Source organism: Tachypleus tridentatus, chromosome 7 (genome assembly GCF_004210375.1).
Source record: "Tachypleus tridentatus isolate NWPU-2018 chromosome 7, ASM421037v1, whole genome shotgun sequence".
NCBI classification, from domain to species: domain Eukaryota; kingdom Metazoa; phylum Arthropoda; class Merostomata; order Xiphosura; family Limulidae; genus Tachypleus; species Tachypleus tridentatus.
This window is the reverse complement of record NC_134831.1, coordinates 137873152-137900651: the sequence shown is the minus strand read 5'-3', so window position 1 is coordinate 137900651 and position 27500 is coordinate 137873152. Positions and strand designations below refer to the sequence as shown.

At 34.1% G+C, this 27500-nt stretch overlaps 1 protein-coding gene across 2 annotated transcripts in view; it reads left to right on the top strand.

Annotated features, from left to right (window-relative positions):
• The first annotated feature begins 3665 nt into the window (after positions 1-3665).
• Positions 3666-27500, top strand: part of LOC143256700 (synaptotagmin-12-like) — a 53195-nt gene continuing 29360 nt past the window's right edge. For both annotated transcript variants that reach the window (XM_076514257.1, XM_076514256.1), the window contains exon 1: positions 3666-3731. In XM_076514257.1, coding sequence (XP_076370372.1) covers positions 3692-3731 — 40 coding nt within the window. In that variant the 5' untranslated portion in view covers positions 3666-3691. The remainder of the gene's footprint in view (positions 3732-27500) is intronic.

Genomic DNA, 27500 nt, shown 5'->3' with positions numbered 1-27500 from the left:
AAGAGTATTTGGTTCAAAAGACACTATTACAACAATTTTGGACTTAGTTTAACCCTTAAACAGTGGGAATGTTGTAGTTAACAGCATCAGTTGATGAAGGTCCCCGCTTAAGGGTAAAGAGCTAAACATACGTACCAACAGTCAACTGCAGCGTAAGTCGTTTGATGTGAATTGAAAATTATTAATGGTTTTCAAGCACATCAGAAGTGCTGAAAGAAACTTTACCAGTAATGAATCAATCCAATAAGAATGATTACGTTACTGACTGAAGTTTTAAATTATAACATTTTAAACAACAAAGCATTTCCTTCATGGTTTCGAGTAATAATTTAGGATGAACCTAAAATGGGTTAACAACATTTTGTTAACAGTTAGAGCCAATGGTATGTTCTTTGCTGTCAGCACAACGTTATCAAAGAGTCTATCTCTGCTCTATCTACCGCAGGTATCGAAACCATATTTTTAGTGTTATAAGCCTTCGGATTTTCTGCTGAATCATCAATGTTGAGGGTTATTCTAAAATACATTGCAAATTAATTACTATAGCTGTTACAGGCATTAACTCTTTCACATGCACACTTGTTGTCTTCACAATAAAATCCTTACTATTAAGGCGTTTCACATAGTAATCATCTTTGTTTCAAATTCATATGTAACTCTGCTAGCTTTATTCATGTTATACTATAAATATAGTTGCTCATAAAGTAAAGATAGATTTATTTATATGTTGATTTTCGGTTACTTTGCACATTAATAATGCAGACATGATTCACACTTATTTATTTACATTTTCAGATCTATACACAGGCTTGATTTGTGGGCTATCTGTGCTGTGCCTATTACGGATATCTAAACCCGATTTTAACGTTATAAGCCTTTAGACTTATCGCTGTGCCACTTGTAAACCACTGATTTGAAATATTCCACTCGTGTTCAAAAAAATTAGCAACAATGATAAAACATATTGTGATACTTATATTGTTATAAACATAAACAACAATATAATGTACTATTACTATATTGTTGCATCAGAACAGGTTTTCTGGTCAGCTTACGCATCTACGGGGAAAAAAAAACAATAAAAAATTAAACTAAATATGCAATTTCTGGATACTTTTAGATTTTTGCCAGAATATTACAAAACTTCTCGTGTTTCGGCAGTCGTATTTATGAACGATTTTTAAAGCTAAAAGTACGTTTGATATCAAGCATCCAACTTTTTTTTTTAACTTTGAGTAAAAGCTTCTTGTTTCCCAACTTTGATCAAATGTTAGTTTCTATGGTGCATCTAATCAATAAATATACTCTTCAAACTTGTCCTTCCTGTCAAAATTGTAGTGAGAATATGTGCAGGTTTCACTCTCTCCTGCTTCCGTTAAATTAAATGAATTAGTAGGAATACATACGTACACTTGAAACTAGAACCTCTGAAACGTTGTATCTGAATAATACGTTCGTAATTTTTGATGGACTCTGCAGATAGCTCAATGTGGTTTTGTTAAAACACACACACACACACACACACACACACACAAATTTAGGAGTAAGACAGTGGATGGCAGCTAGTCATCACCACCCACCGCCAACTCGTGGGCTACTCTTTTACTAACGAATAGTGAGATTGACTGTAACATTATAACGCCCCCACAGCTTAAATAGCGAACATGTTTGGTGCGAAGGGGATTCGAAACGGCGATTCTCGGATTACGAGTCGAACGCCTTAACCCACTTGGCCATGCTGGGCCTCTTAAAACGAAGTTAACATTAAAGATTTATTACCTTTTATATAGATCTTTATAGTAAAATACCGTCATATGTATTTATGTCTTTCGTATGGTTACAGAATTATTATGTGGGTCTATTTTACATAGAGTATATCCTTCAAATACATAATTTTTATCATTTTGAAATTTCGTACAATTTGTTTCCACTTTTGTTTTGGTCTCGCGTCTTTCAGTTAGTTATATGTTAGATGTTATATTTCAAATTTATATTTTAGTTGTTCAAACACCTTTAGCCTATCATTTTGTAAAATTAGGTCATTAATAATACCATTTTAAATTACAATTTTCCAGGATTAAGCTTTTAAAGATCTATTTTTAGATTACCATTTTCCAAAATTCACCCATTAACAACAGCTCCTTAACGTTTTCAATTTTTAAGATTAACTCTTTTATAATACCATCTTTAGATTACCATTTATCTAGATTAGATCATTAATAATATCTCATTAGATTACCTGTTACCAAGACTAGATCATTAAAAATACCGTTTTTAGACTATCAGTTACCAAGACTAGATCATTAATAATACTGTCTTTAGACAACCATTTTATCATTCATCATCACCTTTATATCGTGACAAAGAACAATCAATTTTCCGAAAGCGCTCGAGTTTTGAGTATATTTCTCTGTAAGTCATTGCACCTTACATGTGTGATCTCCTGAGCTAAGTCTTATTAGAATGTTCCAAGAATAAATCATTAACATACAAATATCTGCTTGGAACCAGATTTTGTTATAAAATACTTTCGTCACCAATATTTGTGTCACCCACCAAACCACTCTTAATATACTGTCCAGTAATTTATGAAGTTCGCTCTCGTCGCGCCCTTATTACACTAATAATAATCGGGTTATGTCGTTATTCACGATGGGCACAGCACATAGAATCTGTTGTATATGTTTTTGTTTAATAGCAAACAAACAAATTAAACATCTTAGTAAAATAAAACATAAAAGGCTTACAACTCATTTTAGTATTTTTTTTCCAGCACAAAATTCATTCTTTTAAAACAACAACAGAAACATCATCTTGAAACTTCATCAAATACGCAATAAAATCTAATTAATAAATTTAATATTCTGAAAATTGCTTAATTTCGAAGTCTAAACTAGAGTGAAGCCCAGTTCAATCTATATTTAGATCAACGTGTTTTACTGGATTATATTAGTTTCGGAGAATTCCATTCCTCGTAGATAACCCTGAACATAAGTTAACCAAAGAGAAATAAGCACGTTAAGCACGTTCACGCCAACCTTATATGTGACACCATCAGATCGTTGGTTCAAGATGTTTTGTAATAACATGTAATAAATTCCTTTAACCAGAATTAGAAATTCAGGTTAATTAACTAAACATATGGCAGACTTTCATTAAATCCACTACAAATGCCGAGCCAAACATTACTTTTTATTTTAATATTAAGGTATAAACAACATGGTGCGTACATCTTTTATATCTGTATAAATTTACATGTGTAAATATATAAGTTTTTGAAACATAAGTCGGATCGTGATATTAATATTACAATAAACATACATATATAATATAATGCAGTATCAGTATATGCAGTTAATATAATACAACATATTTAAAGGTTGAGAAACATAAACTGATATAACAGTTTTGTCTTTCGTGTTTTGCTGAAGACTGGATTACTTTTCAAAATCCTTTCTTTGGTACTACTATGGTTGCAGAGAAGGTTAAAAATAAATACTGTACGAAACGCATTAGAATTATGGCTTTTATGTATCAAAATTCAAAGGAGTGAGACAGGTGAAACTAAATACTGCAAAGCTTTCTGGGAGTTTATACGTCATTCAATGTGTTACATCATTCGTTTGAGGGAATCCTCTATGTTGATCGATCATTTACAGTGTGTGAGGTCTGCGTCTATTTAAACCACCGTATGTATACAGCTGTAGGCCTTCTCAGTTCGAACAACAGTGGTATGTTATCTACATTCTTTCATTTATGTTTTTTTTTATTGTTGATAGGATACCTTCAAATGCATTCAATAGAAATGTTTTGCTTCTATTATTCTACTGTTTGTTAACTCACAAAGTCGAGGAAAGGACATTTTCTCGTTTTCTAACAGTTTGTGACAACTTACGGTGAGACTGAACAGGTATGATTAGCTCTCTCGTTTGTTATTATGAACCACAAAATTAGTGTTTTCACCTTCTATTTAGCTACGTACGTTTTGGTTACTTATAAAACATAACTCGGTCGGATAAAAACCTAGCTATCTGTAGAGTTTGATTCATATAAATTTTAATGCAAAGTTATCATTTTAAATAAAAAAAACACACACCATATATAAACACACAATGAGAACTAGCAAACACACACACACCATACATAAACACACTATGAGAACTAGCAAACACACACACACCATATATAAACACACTATGAGAACTAGCAAACACACACACACCATATATAAACACACTATGAGAACTAAATGTATAACACTAGGTGTATAAATTGAAAGCATCTTCCTTTGCTTGATCAAATATTTGGATAAACTGGTTGCAGATTGCAGAGGGTTTGTGAGTCCCTATTGAAAATTCCCTCAGTTTCTCCGGAACAAATACACTACCATAACTCCATGTTCTTTAAGAGCTCGATAATGTTTTAACTCTTTAAAATATGATATAGTAAAGTAAAACACTAAAGAAGACATGGAAGCACACTTGACGTGTTAGGGAACTATGGTGTTAGCTTAGCCGTTGTTCTTCCCGCTTTTCGTAACTTTCAAAAAATACTGAAAACAAGAGTTAGCTTTGTAATGACTACAGCTCAACAGAAGTGTACTCTGTTTTACACGAGACTTTAGAATATAAATATATATTATATATGTGAATGTGTATATAGCGTGAATTCCAGGTGAATTATAGTTGTTTTTTTTCTATTCAGCTCAGGTCATAAGTTATTTTCCTTTACGTGCTTTTGGTGTAGCACAGAAACCAAATTATCGAAATAATTGTTTTTCGTTTCTTTCTATCAAAACATCTTTACCTTTAGACCATTGAAATGGCTTTATGTGTAAATTTTAACAACATTAAGAAACGTTAAAGAAAACAAAGCGCTTTGCTTTCCATATAGCAATAACAAAATATAGTAATAGGGTAATATTAGCTCTAAGAAGCTGCGACCTTGAAACTCTGGCTGAAATAAAAGTTTGTTTGTTATCATTACTTGGAGAGTAAGTTTCGTCTTTTTTCTTTAAACATTATTGCCAAAATGTCTAAATTTTTTAAGTACATTCTACAAATTCTGAAAGACAACAGAACATTGTAAAAACAAATATTACTTGTAGTGTATCATGACCTGTAGCACGTGCTGTATTTTTTACCTTTATTTCAAGTTTTACTTTATTTATTTCATTTTTGCTAAATTATTTTGACAAACTATAAATAAATAGTTTTGGTTTAAAGGTCGATAGCTGGTAAAATATTAGAAATAAACAGGCCCAAAATTTGTGATATTTCTCATACTGAACATTAAATGAATGAATAAATAGAAATGTGAAAATAAAAACAACTGTAACTTAGGTAATTTTGGCAACACGTTTAAGCCTATTAGTTTATTAAGAAACGAAATATAATTTTTCAAGTAGAATTCAACAAGACTATAATAATATTAATAGTAAAATAAATAAACGTATAACACCAAATGTTGTTTTCACTTAATTAAACATTCAAACAACGTTTCAACCTTCTTAGGTCATCTTCAGAAGGTCGAAACGTTGTTCTGTACTTTATTGTAACTAAAGTTTTAATACTAATATCAGCCGTCTTGAGAACACAAAGTTTGGTGTTTATCTTATTTTGATTTCATTTAACATGTTAAAAGGTTATCATGCTCAAAAAAAGATAACTGATGTCCTTGTGTTTAATCTATTAAGATTTAATTATTATATTCTTGTATGATCCGTTATATTTACAGGATTAGTTCAAAAACAGTTGAGGTCTAATAGATGAGATTTCTCCGAAGACGTTTTACTTCGGTTTGTTTTGAATTTCGCGCAAAGCTACACGAGGGTTATCTGTGCTATCCGTCCCTAATTTAGCACTGTACGACGAGAGGAAAAGCAGCTAGTCATCAACTCCCACTGCCAACTCTTGGGCTACTCTTTTACTAACGAATAGTAGGATTGACCGTCACATTATAACGCCTCCACAACGGAAAGGGCGAGCATGTTTCATGTGACGGATTACGATTCGAATGCCTTAACCATCTGGCCATGCCAGGCCAGAAATTTTAGTTTCATCAAGGTTAGAAATTGGTTTCGTTTGATTTGAGTGTGTGTGTTTGTGTGCTTTTCTTATAGCAAAGCCACGTTGAGCTATCTGCTGAGTCCACCGAGAGGAACTGAACCCCTGATTTTAGCGATGTAAATCCGTAGACTTACCGCTGCACCACCGGGGGAAGTTTGTTTTCAATTTCGCGCAAAACTACACGAGGGCTATCTGAGTTAAATGTACTTAATCTGGCAGTGGTAGACTAGATGAAAGACAGCTTGATAGCTCCACCCACCCTAAACTCTTAGGCTTCTCTTTTACTAAATAATAGTGGGATTGATCGTCACATTATAACGTTTCCATGGATGATATAGCGAGCATGTTCGGTGACGGAATTCAAACCCGCGACCCTCAAATTACAAATCGAGCACCTTAACCATCAGGCCATGCCAGGGCATATTAGGAATTCAAAATTCAATAAACAACTTATGATGAATGTATTTTTTTCTTTAAGAGTTTTCTGTTCAAAGAGAATGAAAAGTTTCCTATAGACACTTCATCGATGTTGTAATAATGACAGCGTCATTGTTTTCTTTCAAGAAATATATGCTGTCTTACCTGAATTAAAATATCTCAGAATATTTCCACCTGCAAACCAATCATTTTTCCTGTAACACAATGTTATGTAAATCCAGGAAAGCCTCAATAATCTTTAAAAGCTCAGCTAATACCTCAAATAACGAAGAATAAGCGATATTCTACCAAAAATTATATTTATAACATTGTTTTATGGATTTGTTTAAAGTTGCTTGCAACATGGGCGAGAGGAGATGTCACCAGTTGCTATAGCAACGCATTCTACTAATCATACACGTAAATAGGAAATGCGTCTGGTCTGCCTTGCTTTTAACCTTTTATAAATGACAATAATACTTACACGTATTAATTAATGAGTGGTTGTTGATTTTCGTTTATTTGTTGTATGGTCAAAAGGAATAGGCCTAGCACGGTCAAGTGGTTAGGACATTCAAAGACTCGCGGGTTCGAATCCCCATCACCAAACATGTTCGAACTTTTAGTTGCGGAGCATTATGATGCAACGGTTAATCCCACTATTTATTGTTGGCGGTGGATGGTGTTGGCTAACTGCTCACCTTCTAGTATATCACTTTAAATAATTAGGAAGACTAGACCAGATAGCCCTCGGGTAACTTTGGGTAAAATTCAGCAAAACAAAGAATCAAAAGAAAGAAAGACCTCAAATCTTTTGTCGTATAACATATAGAACGACCGAACATCATCAGTATATCGGTCGTTTTATGTAAGATAAATTTTATGCAATGTGAAAATAATTTTTAACACAACGTCTCTTTCATTGGCTATACGTAAATTACCAATAAAGAAGGTTATGATAAAAGTGAATTATATCAGTTTCACTGTGACGTAACATTGTATAAACCTTCCAATCGGAAGTAAGATTGATTGTTACAGTTAAACAATTCATGATAAGTGTAAAAAAAACATTACTTTTTTTACAAACACTTTTCATTCGTACAGTAAAAACTGATTGTACACTAATTTATTATTATTATTATAAATGGTTCAGGAATAATTGAAACCATATGAGTCTAAAGACGTACATAACTTATAAATACATATTTGTAAACTTGTTTTAAGTATAAGGAAGAATGGACTTCAAATTCAAGTACATGTCATATTTTAAGTACAGAAGCAACGATTCATTTATTTTTTGTTTTATTCAGAATAACAAAGTAAAATTATTAAAGCTCTGAGAACCCAGATCAAAACATTTGAATGAATTGTGCTTTAAAACATTTGATTCAGATACTACAATATTCGGCTCGACATGGCCAGATGGTTAAGATGCTTAATTCCTAATATGACGGTTGCGGGTTCGAACCCCCGTCATACCAACATGCTCACTTTTTTAGCTGTGGGAGCGTCATAAGTGAGCAGTGTAAGACAAGAAGTCATCACCACCCACCGCCAACTCTTGGGACCGCTAGCACTCGTGGAGCTTTGCGCGAAATTTAAAAACAAACGGACAAACTGCAGTATTCCAGTATTTTTTTTTCCCTTAGAATATGGAACCGGAGTCGTATTTCAATACTCCAACTTTCAGAAAGGATTTAACTTCAAAAGTTTTAAATTATTTTCTCGTCACTTAGCTTTATGACTTTTTATCGTTTTAAGCAATTTATCATTTACCGCCGAACGATATTACATGCAGTAAGATCTTTAAAAAATTCCATTTCCGAATATTTTGTGGAATTACACCATTATAACGAAACTGAGAAAGTAAAAATAGCAGTCTTGGTAACGAAAAACGTATTTTTAAGCAAATAAAAGTTTTGAGACGATTTGACTAGGTCATTAAAAAAACGTTATTATAAATGTTTGACGTTTTGACGGGCCTGGCATGGCCAAGCGCGTAAGTCGTGCGACTCGTAATCCGTGGGTTCGCGCCCGCGTCGCGCTAAAACATGCTCGCCCTCCCAGCCGTGGGGCATATAATGTGACGGTCAATCCCACTATTCGTTGGTAAAAGAGTAGCCCAAGAGTTGGCGGTGGGTGGTGATGACTAGCTACCTTCCTCTAATCTTACACTGCTAAATTAGGGACGGCTCGCACAGATAGCCCTCGAGTAGCTTTGTGCGAAATTCCAGAACAAACAAACAATTGACGTTTCGAAAAGACCTGATGATAACAAAATATTGTCAAAACGTCGTACATTTAAAATAAATGTTTTTCATTACCCAGTCACGTCGTCTCAAAACATTTAATCCAGTTGGGTGTTCTCGATTTAAAACTTCTCGTTAAATATTTTATATTGCTTTTATTTAATAACATTGTGAATTAAACATACATTTTGTCTCTTTTCATTAAAACAAAACTATGTGTATTTTGTTCTATTATTTTGATTAGTAAAGTTGAGCACAAATGCGTTTTACTTCCTTGAATATTTCCCGTAAGATCATCAGATGAAAGAAGTGAGACGACTTCGGTGTTTTTCATTCACATAAATAAAATTATGTAATCATAAAAAATAAATATCTGTGATGAATAATTATAATCGCTCATGCGCACTTAGCTTATACTAACATTCTTAATGTTAAGACTTTATCGCAAAATATTACCCTAAAATCGAGAGTAGATCATATAAAACTTAGTACCTTTCTTATTAGTTAGTAATTCATTAAAACTGTCTTTTACCTATAATTTGTATTAGATATTTCGAACAATATGACTTCTGTATTCATCGTCCCCCAGTGGGATAGCGGTAAATCTACGGATTTGCAACGGTAAAATTAGGAGTTTGATTCCCTCGACGGAACAATCGACTAACCCGATATGTGTTGGGTATGAAACAGCAAACACACTGTACTTATCTGTTCATCTCTCGACGAGAAATCGTCCTTTGAAAATGCGTTTTTATTCCAATTCGTGTTGAGATTTTCGTAAACATTTGCTGATTGTTTGATAATAATTTACATTTATAAATCCTATTTTCAGTTCTAAACAAATGGGTATATACTAGGAGTGTATCTGAAAGTCATTATTACTCTAGTCGCAGTTAAAAGTTCACAGCTGATGTCTGGAAAATTTCAAACGTTGTAGTTAAAATCATAGCAGGGTGTCTATTGAAGTTAAAATGATCGGAAAGAGAAGTCTTCCAAACACGTCAGAGTACAATCAAAAGAGAATAAAACTTTGAATCGGGAAGAATTTTAAGAATCCGATACGTCGTTCTCACTTTAACAACTTTTATTGTTTTTATTTATTTAAAATAAAAATAGTGTTGACTAACTGCTCACCTTCTAGTCTTGTATTAAATCGTTCAGTGATGTTCAAGTATGATTAATTAGACCTTAACTGACAGTGAAAAGCATTTTTTATGTCAAAAGTCTCCAAGCTTACATATATAAACTATTATGTTAATATGACGTGGTGGTTAGGGTGCTCGGCTCGCAACCTGCGTGTCACGGTCTGAAATTCTCGTTAATGAACAAGCTGCAAATGTTGAAAGTTATAACGTTCTGGTTAATCCCGCTATTAGTTAATTAATAGTTTTTATTCCTTTCTACAAAACATATGTATCTTCTCTGACAATCTAGCACAAGAGAGGCTGTTATTATTGTGTAAACCTACAGAATGGGTGATCTACACTTTTTTCCCCGTGGGGGTTCGAATTACGAATGTTAACATTTAAAGGTATGATTTACCTTGGTGTAGTAATAATCTCTGACTTAAGAGAGCAGCATTAGAGCAGTAGTGCTATTCAATCATCCCTCTAACTAGTAATGTGATTCGCTTAGAAACAATACGTGAATTGAGTTTTCAATAGCCACCTTCAAGTGAAAAATCTGGTTTATTGTAACCAATGAATTCAGTTATAGGTCAAACAACACGAAGGCACTTCCCTAATTTGTCAGTCAAAATTTACTTTTACATAGCAATGTGACATTGATAATTGAACAAATAATATTTGTTTGTCTATAAATATCGTTGATTCGATTAATGTACCAAATATCCTTTGGCAACAAACAAGCTATTGTGTTTGATTGACAACTGTTGATCACGTGCAACGTTTGGTTTTTAATGTATTTTTGTTCAGTATATAATATGATGTGTAAATGAAAGCATATCTTGCCACATAAATAGGGTAGTTTTCTTTGCATATAAAGATCTCATGTGTGTTGTTAGTATGTAGATAAATACGTGAATTCTGTTGCGTTCGACTCGTAATCTTTTAGTCACAAATTCGATTCCTCTTCAGCACTACCGAATCTGCTCGTCCAATATGAGTCTCTCTTGGCTTGCAAAAATTATCAGCCGACCTTTAATTTCCTGAAACTGAGGTCGTTGAAATGGCGAAAAAACAAACAAACACATACACGCCAAATAAACGTGCGTATATGTAAGTACTTTTGCCTCTCTGCTTAGCCTTTTCAGTTTTTAATGATTGATTTTGAGAATTCTTTGATATTCCATAGCTTTCGTATAAACCCATTCATACTCTTGTTTGCTCCATTGCAATGACTTTATCATAGTATTATTTTTGTTTTTTGTTTTAAGCTGAAAGCTACACAATACTCTGCCTACCACGGGTATCGAAACCCGGTTTTAGCGTTGTAAGTCCGTAGACATACCAATGAGCCACTAGGGGGCTCATAGCCTTCTGTTTAGCTCAACTATTGATGCTACTCAACGTCAAACGCAATTATAACTTTGATCAGTCATACTAACATCTCGTTTCTACTTCTACCATTGAAACATTTCGTTTTCTGAGATAATAACCAACAAATAAATGGTCATTTTCATTAAAAACACGAAAAAAAAAAACACTTGAAATTGGGATGACTTGATGTCCTCTTTATTTATCCAACTCTAGATACGTATTTTTATGCACTTCTTCTACAAGAGAAACCAGTTTGGTATTGACATTTCATGTGCCATGACACCTAAACAAGGTCACATTTTAGTCAGTTTTCTAAAGGTTGAATCCTAGGTTGTCGTGACACTTTGCACAGAATAAATATCAAATGAATAATACGAAGGAACTCTTTCCATGCCCACCAGTGGCATGGCGATATGTCTGCGGACTCACACCGCTGAAAACCGGGTTTGGTGGGCAGAGCATAGATCGCCCATTGTGTAGCTTTGTGCTTAATCTCAAACAATCAAACTCTTCCCGTACCCCTGCAAAGCCCCTATGCTGAATGTGAATCAGTTTCCTTTACTGACACTGATACATGAGTGATACTAGTTACATCCCCCTTTCTATTCTAGTACAACAGAACACAAGATCGTGTATCCTGAGGGAAGCTGTAGCTACATTGTCTACAATACAAAGGATAACAATACTTGAGATAAAGAATATTGTTTATTTATAACACAAGACGACATAAATAAACGTTTAGAAATTGAAAAAAATTTCTACAGATACCGAACATGGAATATCTTGGATTCCCAAACTTTGACTCGTGTCCTCTTGTATTATAAATAAACAATGTTGTTTATCTTAAGTATTGTTATCCTTTGTATCGTGAAACTTCGTTTTCCCCCGACCACATCGACTACTGACACATTTCCCTCTTACTGGAATGGACACTTATATGCAAAAAACGGCTCGTTTGGGCTGAGAAAACACTTTACATAGAAGAGCGAACAACGTTTCGACTTTCTTCGGTCATCGTCAGGTTCACAAAGAAAGAGGTAACTGACCGGAAGCTGACCACATGTTTGAAAGGGGTTGTGTAACTGTGTGTCGAAATGTAGAGGGCGGTATTAGATGTTTGAATATATAATTTATTATATTAATATAGGTATAAAGGCGTTCCTTTATATTGGTTTATTTTGGGTTTAAGTTGTTGTATAAGTAAGGCTTCTTTAATTTTACGTTTGTTTATGTTTGTTTCTTTATTTAATATTTGAGTGTTTTCTATGGTTATGTTGTGTTTATTTGACTTGCAGTGTTCGAAAACGTGTGAAGGTGACTTTTATGTTCTTTGAATCTGGTTTCCATTTTTCTACTTGTTTCTCAATATAGAAGTCGTGGCAGTTATCACATTGTATTTTATAAATAATGTTGGTGTGGTGTTTGTCAGTGTAGTTTTACATAGTATAGACCTCAGTTTTGTGCCGGGTTTTGAATAAACTTGGTATTAATTGGAATGTCATATTTTGTTACTAATTTTGCCAAATGTTGGTTATTTGTTTGCTGATGTCGGGAATATATGGTATACAGCAGTATATGGTTTCGTGGTTTTTTGATTCGTGAGCTGTATTTACTTTAGTTGGTTGATTTTGCTTTCTGTCTAGGTGTGTGCGTATAATGTTTTCTACGGTTAGTGGAGGAAACTTATTGATGTTGGTGAAGTATTGTTTTATTTTGTCTAATTCATCGTTAATTTTATCTGGTGAGCATAGTTTTATGGCTGTGTTTATTTGGTTTCTTAGTATGTTGAGTTTTTTGTGTTGTTTCATGTGCTGAGTCCCAAGGAATGTATAGTCCAGTATGGGTGATTTTTCGGTGGATTTCTGTTTGAAATTGTGTATCAGTTCTTGTAATTTTGAGGTTAAGAAATGATATTTGATTGTTTTCTTCCTGTTCACATGTGAAGTTGATGTTGGGATGTATAGAGTTAATGTGATTGAAAAAATTAAGTATGTGTTCTGTGTATGTGTTTTTACTATGTAAAAACTACACTGACAAACACCACACCAACATTATTTATAAAATACAATGTGATAACTGCCACGACTTCTATATTGGAGAAACAAGTAGAAAAATGGAAACCAGATTCAAAGAACATAAAAAAGTCACCTTCACACGTTTTCGAACACTGCAAGTCAAATAAACACAACATAACCATAGAAAACACTCAAATATTAAATAAAGAAACAAACATAAACAAACGTAAAATTAAAGAAGCCTTACTTATACAACAACTTAAACCCAAAATAAACCAATATAAAGGAACGCCTTTATACCTATATTAATATAATAAATTATATATTCAAACATCTAATACCGCCCTCTACATTTCGACACACAGTTACACAACCCCTTTCAAACATGTGGTCAGCTTCCGGTCAGTTACCTCTTTCTTTGTGAACCTGACGATGACCGAAGAAAGTCGAAACGTTGTTCGCTCTTCTATGTAAAGTGTTTTCTCAGCCCAAACGAGCCGTTTTTTGCATATAAATTTCTCAACAAGTGGGTTTCTCGTCATCACTGATTGGAATGGACACTGCCTACTTTGCAGCGATAACCAAACAAAAAATAAGGGGGCTGTTGTTTAATTTACAAGGAAGTAAACAGAAGTATATTCTGTTTACGCAATTTTTCAGACCCAATGAAACCTGTTAATAACTCTGAGGGAACGATTAGTACAATGAATGAAATAATGACCATAACACAAGAAAAGGTAAAATTACTTTTATTTTATATGAACTGTTTACGATTGTAAGAGTATTTAACATTTTTCTCACATTTTTGAGAGCACTAGCGAGTTCTCTTTAACCCACGAGATATCCACATGGGAACACGGATAGCTGATTTCAGTTGAATAAGTTTTTGTAGAAACAATGGGTAGCTTAATTACCGATCTGGGATGATTTCTTTCTCAATGGTTTTTTTAGCCTTCAGAAGTATATAATGCGTTTACACAGATGTGTAGTGTTAAACTTCGAGTACATTTTAAGAATATTTTATATATTTCTAGTCTTTCCTAGATGAATTACCTCTTGGTACTTTATTATATATGTTTAGATAGAGAGATTAGCAAACAAGAGGTAAGAGAAATATATAACATACACAGAGATAAGAAATAAAGGTATGAAAACTATAGCACGTGAATATCACTACACATAGAAAAATACCATCTGAGCTTTTTATCAGGACTTCCACAAATGGTATTCTAATATTCTTTAATGTTTTCAGTGAGATGTGTTAACTGACAGATTGAGCACTGTAGACCTTTCCTACCATTAAAGGGGCATAATATAGTATGAGCCCGTCTAGCACCAACATTATTATTAAATATTGTTTATTTGACGTGCTGTCCAAAGATAAAAGATGAAAAGTTCCCCCTTATACTATATCAACCTATGAGTCCGCTTCATTCCATTCTGTTCTGACAATAGAGTAAGAAAATTTAAGAAGACCATGTTTAAATATTGATTTAAAACTGAAAGCGTAAAAAACGGTTGTTAACATTTCATCAAGTAAGCGTTGTTTTCTTTCATTGGCCCGGCATAGCCGCGTGTTTAGGGACGTTCAACTCATAATCTGAGGGACCCTGGTTCATCGTGCCAGACATACTACAGATACTGAACTGTTTTTTGTCTTAAAAAAAAAAGCATTTTTGTTCGTCAGTGGGACACTGTATAAAATGCAACAATGGTGTACGATATGTGGAAGTATTTCTGACTAAAACCCTGCTCAATCGCTATATCACTTTATAGGCCCGGCATGGCCATGTAGTTAGGGCTCTTGACTCATAATATGAGGTTCGCTGGTTCAAATCCCCGTTACGCTAAACATACTCGCCCTTTCAGCCGTGGGGTTGTTATAATGTAACGGTCAATCCCACTATTCGTTGGTAAAAGAGTAGCCCAAGAATATGAGGTGGATGGTGGTGACTAGATTCCTTCCCTGTAGTCTTACACTGCTAAACTAGGGACGACTAGCGCAGATAACTCTCTATAATAGATGAATATTAGATGACTGTAACATTTAGCATTTGTGCTAATTAGGGACGACTAGCGCAGATAACTCTCGTGTAGCTTTGTGCAAAAAACAATAGGACCGTGATGGGCTCTGCATTCGAGGGTTCATGGTTCTTGTTTTACTACTACAACAATCACGTTCTTCACTATGAGGACGTGGGTTCGTAATCCGAATATTGACCAAATCTAACAATTAGATTAAAGTGGGGGATGGGTGATGTTGACCCCCGGCCTTCTCTATAGTTTATGGATAACTAATACAAACAACCTTTGTGTAAAGTTTACTCAAATATGCTAAACAAACAAAAAAAGTTTTTACAAAAGTTTTTACTACAATTGAACAAGACAGCTTTCTTAAAGATATTGTTGTTGTGAAAAGTCGTATAATTTTTAACAGATTAAAAGAGACACGAGACGATTAAATCAAAAGAACAATAAAAAAGACAAAGGATTAATACATATATATATATAAATAATAAACAGGATGTGTGTTGGATTTCATAGTACGATAAAGAGAGAAAGAAAGACAGATGTTTGAATGAATGAAAGTGCTTGTTTTTCTCTGTGATATAATAGTTATATTTATGAATCCAGCCTTGATATATTAAACATAATTTTATGATAACAGATTCTACCAATGTAACCAGTTTAAGTCGAATTTTACTGTGCTTTCAATACAAATATATGTTTCTCATTACCAATCCAGTTATAGTAGCAGAAATGCCACATACAATAACGTAGCGAACCTGTGCAAGAGGACACGAAGATTCTGATTTACGTACATAGGTGCTCTCATTTCGTACTTCTATATAATAAAAGTATGAAACCGAATACACAAGGCCAATTTATATGATAATAGGCAACAAATTGATAAATGTTCATGGAAATAACTCACTTGGAGATCATATACAGTATTTTTATAACTAGTGTAAAACAACTACCAGTAGCGCCATATTAAGTTGGATAAAATCACATGTAGGAGCCTGTTAGGACATTGTTTTTTAATCTATTTCTACGTATTTATAAAATGTTCGAGAACTTTCGTAACTTTCTAACAGAAAATACTGATCCTATGTTATAAAAGTTTGGTGATATACACAATTTTCAGAATTTTTCTTTTAACTTTGATATGTCTCACGGCACATTCTTAAATGTTTTTTTTTTTATATAGTATTGAAAACTCTAATGATGTAGTACTTAAAGTGTGTGTGTGTGTGTGTATATATGTGTATTTTATTAAAGCAAAGCCACATGGGGCTATCTGCTGAGCCCACCGAGGGAAATCGAACCCCTAGATTTTGCGTTATAAATCCGAAGACATATCGCTCTACCAGCGGGGGACAGTTCTTAAAACATATCTATTTTTGTTTTTTTAAATAAACTGTTGACCTCAATATCTGACTGAAATCCACTCAAGTGTAAGTTCACTCCGGACTTCTCTAGGTTTATCAAACGCTCGTACTATTATCAAAACCAGATAAACCGAGGGCTTAGAATTTATATAACAGAATATCTCACAACATACAAAAAATGAGAAATTAAAGAATACATCAAGACACACAACTTCCATACATTAGTTCACTTCAAAATAGTATAATTTTTTCTTTGCTGTAGTTGCCATAGACAAAACTATTTTCAGTCTGTTTTAACAGCTAATTCAGTTTTCAGTATAAATCGAGAAATATAGATGGATATTGTCATTGTCATATTGCGTGATTATTAAAATCATTTGGATTAATTAACAGAGACCTAAAATGTTTCGACATCTCCAGATTCCTAACGTCAGACTCTTACCCCCAATTTTATTTTACGTTGATTTGACCACAAGTAGGTTTTTGGACAAGTAATTCAGTGTCATCATAAGACATCTTACAACTCTTTTAAGAATTCAATAACATTTACACAAGATTTGTAGATATTTCAAAGACTGTTGTTCCTACCGCACCTAAATAGAAAGTGTATTATCTGCGGTTTCTTTTATCCTGCCAGATTTTACTGGTTTCTAAGATATAAGTCCTTCAACTATGATCTGTAATGGCATCACGGAATCGTTTGTTGTATAAACCGCACGTTGCTCCTGTTAGCAGACACAGACTTATTGATCTAGATAGGTAGCCTTACAGTTGTTGTTTTTTGTTAATCTTCTACGTGATTTTGTAGTTTTCTGGCATTTGAAACCATCTCGTGCTGCCCATTAAAGTGTCAACTTGGAAACGTATTCGACACGTTCTGCTTTATAGTACCATCTTTAGCTTCTTCTTTTGCCAGTAGAAATCGATTCAGTCATGACACTATAATACTTTCATATTGAGATAGATTAAGGCTGGTCTCAATGAAGAATCACTTTTTTCCCCCAAAAATAAGATGATGTATTTTTTAATTTCCACAAAGCTACACGAGGGCTATCTGCTCTAGCCGTCCCTAATTTAGCAGTGTAAGACTAGAGGGAAGGCAGCTAGTCATAACCACCCACCACCATTTCTTGGGATACTCTTTTGCCAACGAAAAGTGGGATTCACCGTTATATCATAACGCCTCCGCGGCTGAAAGGGCAAGCATGTTTGGTGTGACGGGGATTCGAACCAGGACCCTCAGATTATCAGTCGAGTACCCTAACCACATGACCATACCTGGCTTATAAGATGAAACAGCGATTGAACAGGGTCTTAGTTAGAAACACCTCAGCATATCGTACACCATTTTTGTATCTTATTTATAGATTGTCTCCCGCTAGTACAGTAGTAAGTCTACGGATTTACAACACTAACATCAGGGGTTCGATTCCCATCGTTGGGCTCAGCAGATAGCCCGATGTGGCTTTGTTATAAGAAAACACACACATACACACATTCTTATCCGCTGATGAACTAAAAGCTTTCTTTTAAGAAAAAAATTCATTATTTCTCTCCTTCAGGGACCATAATGCTATAATTCCAGGATGTTCCCTCCAGTGGAAGTAGCGCAGATAGTCCATTGTGCGGATTTGCGCTTAAGCAAACCAAATGAGAAAACGAGAATGGAAAATTAGATATAATAGAATCCACGAGAATTAAAAATCTTATATAATTCGACTTAACTTTTTTACTCTCAAACACAAAGTTATACTGTTTCCGAAATGGTGTTTTCTTGTGTAGAATTTTAATTACTGAAAATTAAAAATATATCTATTTTTTAACCAGCTGTATGATTGATAAGTTCACATTTTGTTAAAATACATTTGTGCAGTAATGACCATAAACGTATTTCTTCTTCCCTAAATACTGAGTATTTGGTAGAGATGTTAGAAGATGTTCAAGAGGTTCCTTGCTTACTCTTTAGATACATACGTTTTAATTACACTCTACGTGGTATTACTACAAGTTCGTTCGGTGAACGTGGAGAAAAAATGTCATATTTTATGTTTTATTATTATTATTTGATATTATAGTAACAAATAACATGAAAGCTAATTATTAAATAATGTAAAAGCTCTTCAGAGTTGTATACAATAAAACACGAGCAAGTTTTAGATTACACTCACTTTATTCTGGTAATCACTCAGTCTTTGTATGATTGTTTTGTCTTTCGAACAAATACTCAGAAATGGAAGAAGCCAAAGTACATGTTCTTAGGTAACTTAAGCAAACTAATACCTTCAAGCTTCATTCTACGTGTAAAACAGATTTAGCTGTTAAACATATTAACATGATGGATGGCATCCTGTTTGAGATGGATTTTCATCTGAGGCATCGGTTTATTTGTTGGTTTTATTGCCAACTTCCAAATTAAGAACTTAGATACTAAGACTACGAATAGAAATAATACAAAAATATTCATTGGATAATTAGGGTTAATTGTACTTTCTTTGGCTTATGTATCTTCAATTATGAAAAACAATACTAATTAATGTTGTTAGTATTTAATAAACAGATACTTTAACAAGTAGCCATAAACCTACGTATTACTAGCGTAATTAATTTTAATCAATTATTTTACAAGTTAAAAGCTGTAGTAATCTTTCGACACATTTTTAAGTTTTTATATTTTTATATACAGGGAGCCGGAAACACAGAACCATAAAAGTTGTCACCAAAGTAAAATATGTAGGCCGCGTCTATTGCCGTGCGCAATGGACTATAAACACTAAAAGGGATAAGTTTTGAAATAACCTCATTCTGCACCTATAACGCAAAGTAAGGAGCATAGAATGTGCAATTTTCACAGTTCTTAAGTTGAACATGATTACACCCTATAACGCATTTTGTTTCTATGGGCATGTTTACTTTATATTACCACATGTGACAAAACTGGCATTAGAAACGTTGATAAAATAAATTGGGCATGAAAAAAACGTGTAGGTATTTAGCGTTAGATTGTTTGCGATCAGTGCAAATGAAAACGCGTTTCTTTACGTAAGTGTTATGTGTGTATTCCAGTCTCTTCACTTTGTTGGCTTCTTAAATTAATATCCGCTTATATAATACTTGACTTACAATGAACATACACAAAACATAAATTAGTAGAGACCATTTGCAGCGCCATCATTTGGTTTACAACTAAACTAACAGTTGCAGGACTTTACCTTCACATAGTAAGAAAAATATTGAAAACTAGTGCTAAAATAAACTATACCACCATGTTAACAGGGGATAAAGCACCACACTGGTTCTGGCGTTCCTTTGTACGTTTATATTGGACTCAAAAGACGTGACTGCTTTTATACAAAGAACTTATTGACTAGACCTGATAAGAAAGTAATGAGTTTACAACTTCTAATACTCTCAAACTGTTACTTCCTTCACAATTAGTAAGTACCTGAGAACTGTTTCTAAAACAAGTAATTTAGAATTTATTGATTAGACATACAAAAAAGGTGCTCTTTGGTTCTTCAGAATGTTTCTCACTCAGTTTTAGTTACTAACCGGAAACAGCATCTAAAATCAACCAATTCTTTTAGAAAAGTACTTCTATGTCACATTACCTTATTTTTCTTCCGCTTAAGCAAGACTGTAAATCCTTGCACAATCTTACAAGACTTGTTAATGTTACAATGTTTACCTGCTTAAGCCCCCCAGTGGCTCAGCGGTATGTCTGAGGACTTACACGCTAAAATTTGGGTTTCGATACCCTTGGTGGGCAGAGCACAGATAGCCCATTGTGTAGCTTTGTGCTTAATTCAAAACAACAACAACTACCTGTTTAAATGTATTGTATAGGTAAGCCTGGCGGTTATGGCGCTAGGCTCGTAAGCTGAGGGTCGCAGGTTCGAATCCATGTCACACCATATATGCTCGCCCTTTGTGTCGTGAGGACATTATAAAGTTAAGGTCAATCCTAGTGTTCGCTGGTAAAGGACTAGGCCAAGAGTTGGCAGTAGGTGGTGATGACTAACAACCTCCCCTCTAGTCTTACACTGCTAAATTAGGGCTGACTAGTGCAGATAGCTCTTGTTTAGCTGCACCCGGCATGGCCAGGTGGTTAAGGCACTCGACTGGTAGTCTGAGGGTCGCGGGTTCGAATCCCCGTCATACCAAATATGCTCACCCTTTGAGACGGGGGGGCGTTATAATGTTCGGTCAATCCCACCATTGAGTAGCGGTTAGTAGTGATGACATAGCTGCCTTCCCTCTAGTCTTACACTCCTAAATTAGAGACAGTTAGCGCAGATAGCTCTCGAGTAGTTTTGCACGAAATTCAAAACAAAAGAACAAATTAGATAGAAAGTGATTTAAATATGATAGCTATTAATTGCGTTATATACATTATCATTATGAATGACACTTGTAGCTTCCCTTACTTACATTCTAATATTTAACTTTTGATTTGTTCAGACGAACAATCAGTTATTATTCCGTCTCCTAAGAATGTTAGTAAGAACCAGCTTATGGTTATTCAACAAGTGACTTAGATAGGTATTCATACAGAGATTTCTTCTTTAAACTAAAGCATTCGTAAGTTTTGTGTGTCACGCATTTATGAATACCCAAATTTTTACTTAGAAACAATTGTTCTGAAAGTGGTTTTAACTAATGTGCTTCCTGAATCCTAGTGTTTACTACAAAGTCACCAAAAAATGCAGTTGTTGATTTATATTCGGTATTCCTAGTCAAGGTGCCATTACTTTTCTGTATTTAGATTTTAGAACGCGGATTAGCCTTACGGGGTAACTGATTAGTCTTACAGGGTAACTGATTAGACTTACAGTGTAACTGATTAGCCTTACAGTGTAACTCTAATATCGGTGCTGGCAAGTCGGGGTCAAATCTGTGAGACATCAAGAAATATTTTCTGCATTTTAAGCTGTGACTACGTTATAAAGGTGCAACGCAATCCCTTAACGTGAAACGTGAGTAGTGTAGTGCTATTGACTAGTTTCCTTCCTTTTGGTCGGTAGTTAAAAATTAGAGACAAAGGTAGATAGCCTTTGTAGTTTTTACCACAAGTACAAAATTCTGTTACATTTAACAATACATTTATCCTTTTTGAAGAGTGGCGGCACACAAAAGATCAAACTGTAAAACTATATCGATCATGTGTAATCACTCATGCAACCTTCTTCAACGGTTGACAAGACAAGAACAACTGACAATGGAAAGCTGCTACAGTCATTCTGTGGTGAAACTATCAAGTAAAATCAAATTACTTATAAACGTTTATTTTGAGTACCATAAAGGCAGAATCAGAAGCCAAAAACTTGCAAGTAGTATTAGTACTTCATTTTTACAAAGACTGAAGTGAAATATCGGTCCTTTTTTTCAGGAACAAATGCATTTCAATTTAACCAATTTTTGTACCATCATTTACATAAAAAGTTTGTTGTTTGGCATAATATTATAAGTATATCACATCTTTTATAAAACAACACTGTCAAGATTAAAAATATTTAACAGTTTTATGAAAAACTTTACTGTTTATTGCTACACGCTAATTTTAAGTCTATAACAAGCAATAAAAATATTTTAAATATAAAATTATGTAGAGGTGGCAGTTCCAAAAAAAAGAATGTAAACAAGAATACAAGGATGATATAGCTATACAAAGATCATCCATACATGACTTTCAATATTAAAATGTAATGTTACACTGTAAAATACACAAGTACACAATGATTAGGAAGTCTGTCAATTCGACCGATATCGTAGCGAGAGTCTGTAATAATCAAGTCATGTTTAGACACAACATGGTTTTCCTTGTACGTAAGTCCTAGGTTCTTAGATACAATACATTAATGCCTATCCTGACATGATCATGATATTATGATAAACAAACTGCGTACAACAGTTCGGAAAATATAGCTTCCAACTGAAATAATGTTAAGATCAGTTATGCATTTTAGAACGTAACATTAATTTAAATATTAAAAGTGATGTATGGATGATCCATGTATAGCTGTATCATCCCTGCGTTTTTTTTTATTCTTTTCTGACACTGCCATCCCTACATCATTTCACATTTACGAAACAGTTTTATTACTTGTTTAGTGATTGTCTTCCTGACTAAAAGTTAGTGTATTCGGTGAATGCACTTGAAGAAATTTAATATTACGTTTATTGATTTATTTTATTCTTTCACTTCATACATAACATAGGGGTTAGCTACATATAGACACCGATTGTATAGTGTACAAAGCAATGAGTATTCTACATGGTACAGTCATCTAATGCTCATCTGCTATTGGCTGGTAATTTCTTTTTCACCTTATATTTAAGTTTTTTGAAAAGAAGACCAGGTTTCTGTAAACAAGCTAATTTTCAGAAGTATTGGTGACATTGTTTACACTAGAATTAAGAATTTTAGTTTACTACCACTTATGACTGTTAAGCGATAACATAATTACTGTCCAAAAACACATAGTGTGTATTTTGATTTAAATTGACGTTAGGGATAAAGTAATGGTAGAGTTACTTCGATTGAAACAACTATAAGAAGAAAGATGAACAATTTGGAGGGTTGGACACTTTCTGCTTTGTTATTTTAGCGATGGTTTCTTTTTCTATTTTTGGGTTGGTTGGCTAGAGAAACAACTTGAAGTGAGTGGTAACAATCTTTAAAAGTGAAATTCTCTGTCATTGCTGTCGTTTTAACGTGTATATTTGTATAATGCCTGTGGAGCACCTTCGCTGTCGCTATATGTAGAGAGTCTACCAACTCCATGAGTCACTCTAAAATGTGTGGCACCAAAATACATCTAAGAAGTTTGATACTTAAAATAATATATTATTCAAAGTTCACACGTATTACATGCTGATTCATGACGAGACTTAGCGCTATTAAAGGTCGCCGAAAAAAAACTTTAATTGTATATTTTCTTTTTACTTCATTTTATCTTCCATTCACACTAAAGGTTTGACTGTCACTTTTATAACTCACATACAGCTTATTGTACACGGTATTGTACAGATATCAAATTCATATTTGTTGCTTAATACATATATAGATGCTTCAGTTCTGTGGTTATGTGCTCTAACTTCCAGGTAACAGTCTAAATAAACCATGAAATTAATTTTAGTGAGGAATCTATTGAACTTAATAACTAATTGCATTCTGGATGTAGTTTTACCCGATGATGACTCGATACTATGAGTAGAAACTTTGCAATTAATAAAATAACAACTTTTCGAGTACAAAAGTTGTCTGGAAGTAACATTGTTTAGTTTAAGGATTCCTCATTTATAGCTTATGAAAATGTATTTCACAAAATCAAATTTTTCTCTGCAGGTAGGAAGTTAAGTTGTTTGTTTTTGAATTTCGCGCAAAGCTACATGAGAGCTATCTGCGCTAGCCGTCTCTATCAGTTAAGACCAGGGAAAAGGCATCTAGTCATCACCACCCACCGCCAACTCTTGGGCTACTCTTTTATCACCGAATGGTTGGATTGACAGTCACACTATAACGCCCCCTCGGCTGAAAAGGCGAGCATGTTTGGTGTGACGGGGATTCGAACCCGCGACCTTCAGATTACGAATCGCAAGCCTTAACCACCTGGCCATACTGTGCCATAGGAAGTTAAAAGAAAACATTTTTCTCGTCGTACTTTCATAATGCATTTGATATAGAGCTAATGTGCAAGAAATATGTTGTGATATGTAAAGACTGGAACCCAGAGAGGAGAAAGATACGTGGTTGGCTATATTTTAGTATGATTACGTTTACCTCATCACGAATATATTATTTTGCCTATACTGTATATGTCTTCTAATACGCCTATAAGCAAGATAAAAATTTATAGTATTAATTAAACCACTAGGCCTATTAGTTAATTATCAATATTGTATTATTGTCCTCTAGTTTAGGCCGATCTTTCAATTTTAAAACAATCTTAAAAATTGATAGCGTTCACACTTAAAAAAGTTCATGCGCGAAATGCAAAAACAAATGTTGTTCTACACCCTACAAAAGAATGCGGATCTAATAGTCTAAATAGAATATTAATGCAATTCAAGGCTCAATTTTTAAATAGTAGAATATTCGAAATATCTCTGGCTATTAAATTATTTAAATTATTTTGCTTGAGTAAAATAAAAATGCGATTAAAATGAAAAACTACAAAATATAGTTTCATATTGTTTAACTAAAGAAAACACACAAACACCACACATTCAACAGTACTTTCATGAATATTTTATGAAAAGGATATACATGTACAAAACATTGTTAATCTTGAAAGGAAATAATTATGTTTGAATTTCGCCAAAGCTACACGAGGGTATGTTGAATTTCTTTTTTCATTACCCAGGAGGATCAGGTGCACAAGACCTCTTCCTCATGGCCAGGTAGGTTAAGGCGTTCGACTCGTAATCATGCTCGTCCTTTCAGCCGCGGGGGCGTTCTAATGTTCGGTCAATCCCACTATTCGTTGGTAAAAGAAATGGTGATGGGTGTTGATGACTGCACGAGGGCTAGCACACTCGATTCTTAATCCGAATGTCGCGGGTTGGTATCCCCATCGCACCAAACATGTTCGATCTTTCAGTCGTGGGGGCGTTATAATGTGACGGAGATTCGCTCTCGCGACCCTCGGATAAGAAGTCAAGTGCCTTAATCACCTGGCCATACCGGGCCTTGATGCATCGGCTATGTTTAAAAGTTAGTAACTTTAAAGCTAGGAAATGTAATAAAATTATAAACTTTCCTGGGATTAGTTCCCATATCAGAGGCCCCGGCATGGCCTAGCGCGTTAAGGCGTGCGCTTCGTAATCTGAGGGTCGCGAGTTCGCGCCCGAATCGCGCCAAACATGCTCACCCTCCCAGCCGTGGGGGCGTTATAATGTTACAGTCAATCCCACTATTCGTTGGTAAAAGAGTAGCCCAAGAGTTGGCGGTGGGTGGTGATGACTAGCTGCCTTCCCTCTAGTCTTACACTGCTAAATTAGGGACGGCTAGCACAGACAGCCCTCGAGTAGCTTTGTGCGAAATTCCAAAACAAACAAACAAACCCATATCAGAACCAGATATTAGTATTAAAACAAAAATAAATATATTATCCCCTGAAACGTACTGAACATGAGCCTGAATAAGTTTAGAAATGTATTCATGACTTGTGATATACGATAACTTTTAATAACAGTGAACATGATAAAACAAATACATAAAACAATAATCTAAAAAATAAATAAATCATAAAACAGCTTTGTTTAAATTCGCTGTATAATTTCAACGATTTTATGCTTTCTGAGTTTAAATTTTATTTTGAGGAATTGTGTGCGAACGGGCCGAGAAATGCGATATTTTAATTTAATAATCATGGAAAACAAACCTGACGAATAAAGAATGTACGGTACTTACTCCATTTCAACCAGAAAAATTACTCCATGTTTAAAACAAGTTAGGTATCAACACGAACATTTTGTTATAAATTTTCTTTAGGGGTCATTTTAGTTGTGGCAGTCTTGACATCACTTTTTGCGACTATAATAAAATCGTCTGCTCCCTCTTACGTGAGATTCAATTATATATTTTTTTCTAAGAAGAAAAATTTAAATTTTTAAGCTGAATGATATCTTATCTACAGGTAAACAAAACAACAAAGTCAAAGTCTTCTAACGTTTCAAGCATAACCATACTTAACTTTAAGTCAGAATGAGGGTGACTAGTCAGCATCGGTGGTCTACGAGGCTATTTTGTTTTGAATTTCGTGCAAAGCTACTCGAGTGCTATCTGCGCTAGCTGTCCCTCATTTAGCAGTGTAAGACTAGAGGGAAGGCAGCTAGTCATCACCACCCACCGCCAACTCTTGGGCTACTCTTTTACCAACGAATAGTGGGATTGACTATCACATTATAACGCCCATACGGCTGAAAGGGCGAGCATGTTTGGTGCGACAGGGATTCGAACCCGCTACCCTTAGATTACGAGTCGAACGCCTTAACACACTTGGTCATGTCGGGCGTCTCCCAGGTTACTATAAATCGGATAAAAGGATTGACTGAGACAACAAAACTCAAGGATAACAAAAAATCAGACAAACAATTAAACAACAAGAAAAATAAAAGTAAAATAACAGGTGAAGACAAAAAAAAAGACACGCATATTCATAAATACTATTAAAAATATATTTACTGTCTTTATTTTAGAATACTCGAAACCAACACAAACAAAAGATTTGCATTGAATTAATACCAAATATAGTAAAAAACAAACACACAACACCATACTGACTACATATTACAACTTTACTTACATTATATCTACCTTCATTAAAGTACAAGATATATACTATCCTAAACTTACAGTCCAACATATCAATAACTAAGATTGAGTTACTTCTAATAAACATGAGATTGAAGAAACTGTCCAACAAATAAACCAATAGGTTTAAAATTATAGGGTGCACAATATTAAGAAAATATAGATTAAATAATCTAGACTCAAATAGAGGAATGGCCCAACTATTCAAATAAGTATCTCTGTAAGTGAAATAAATATGTATTTAACAAATGAATGTATAATAATAGTAATATATCTATACAACAGTACGATTATAACAATGATTCCTATACTCTTTGGCCAATAAACTAATAATACTGTTAACAGTATTCAAAATCTATGTACAGAACGTTTAAAGAACTGACAGGTTACTAAGAAAATAATTAAGAACACTAGAAACTATTCAGCCAGTAATGGAAAAATTTAATGAACGTTTTTGAACCAAATGTAACTTCCGAGACTTTGTGAAATATGGCTAGTAAATAAACTTTAATTTAGTACCTTTTATGCATAACGTAAGAGCAGCAA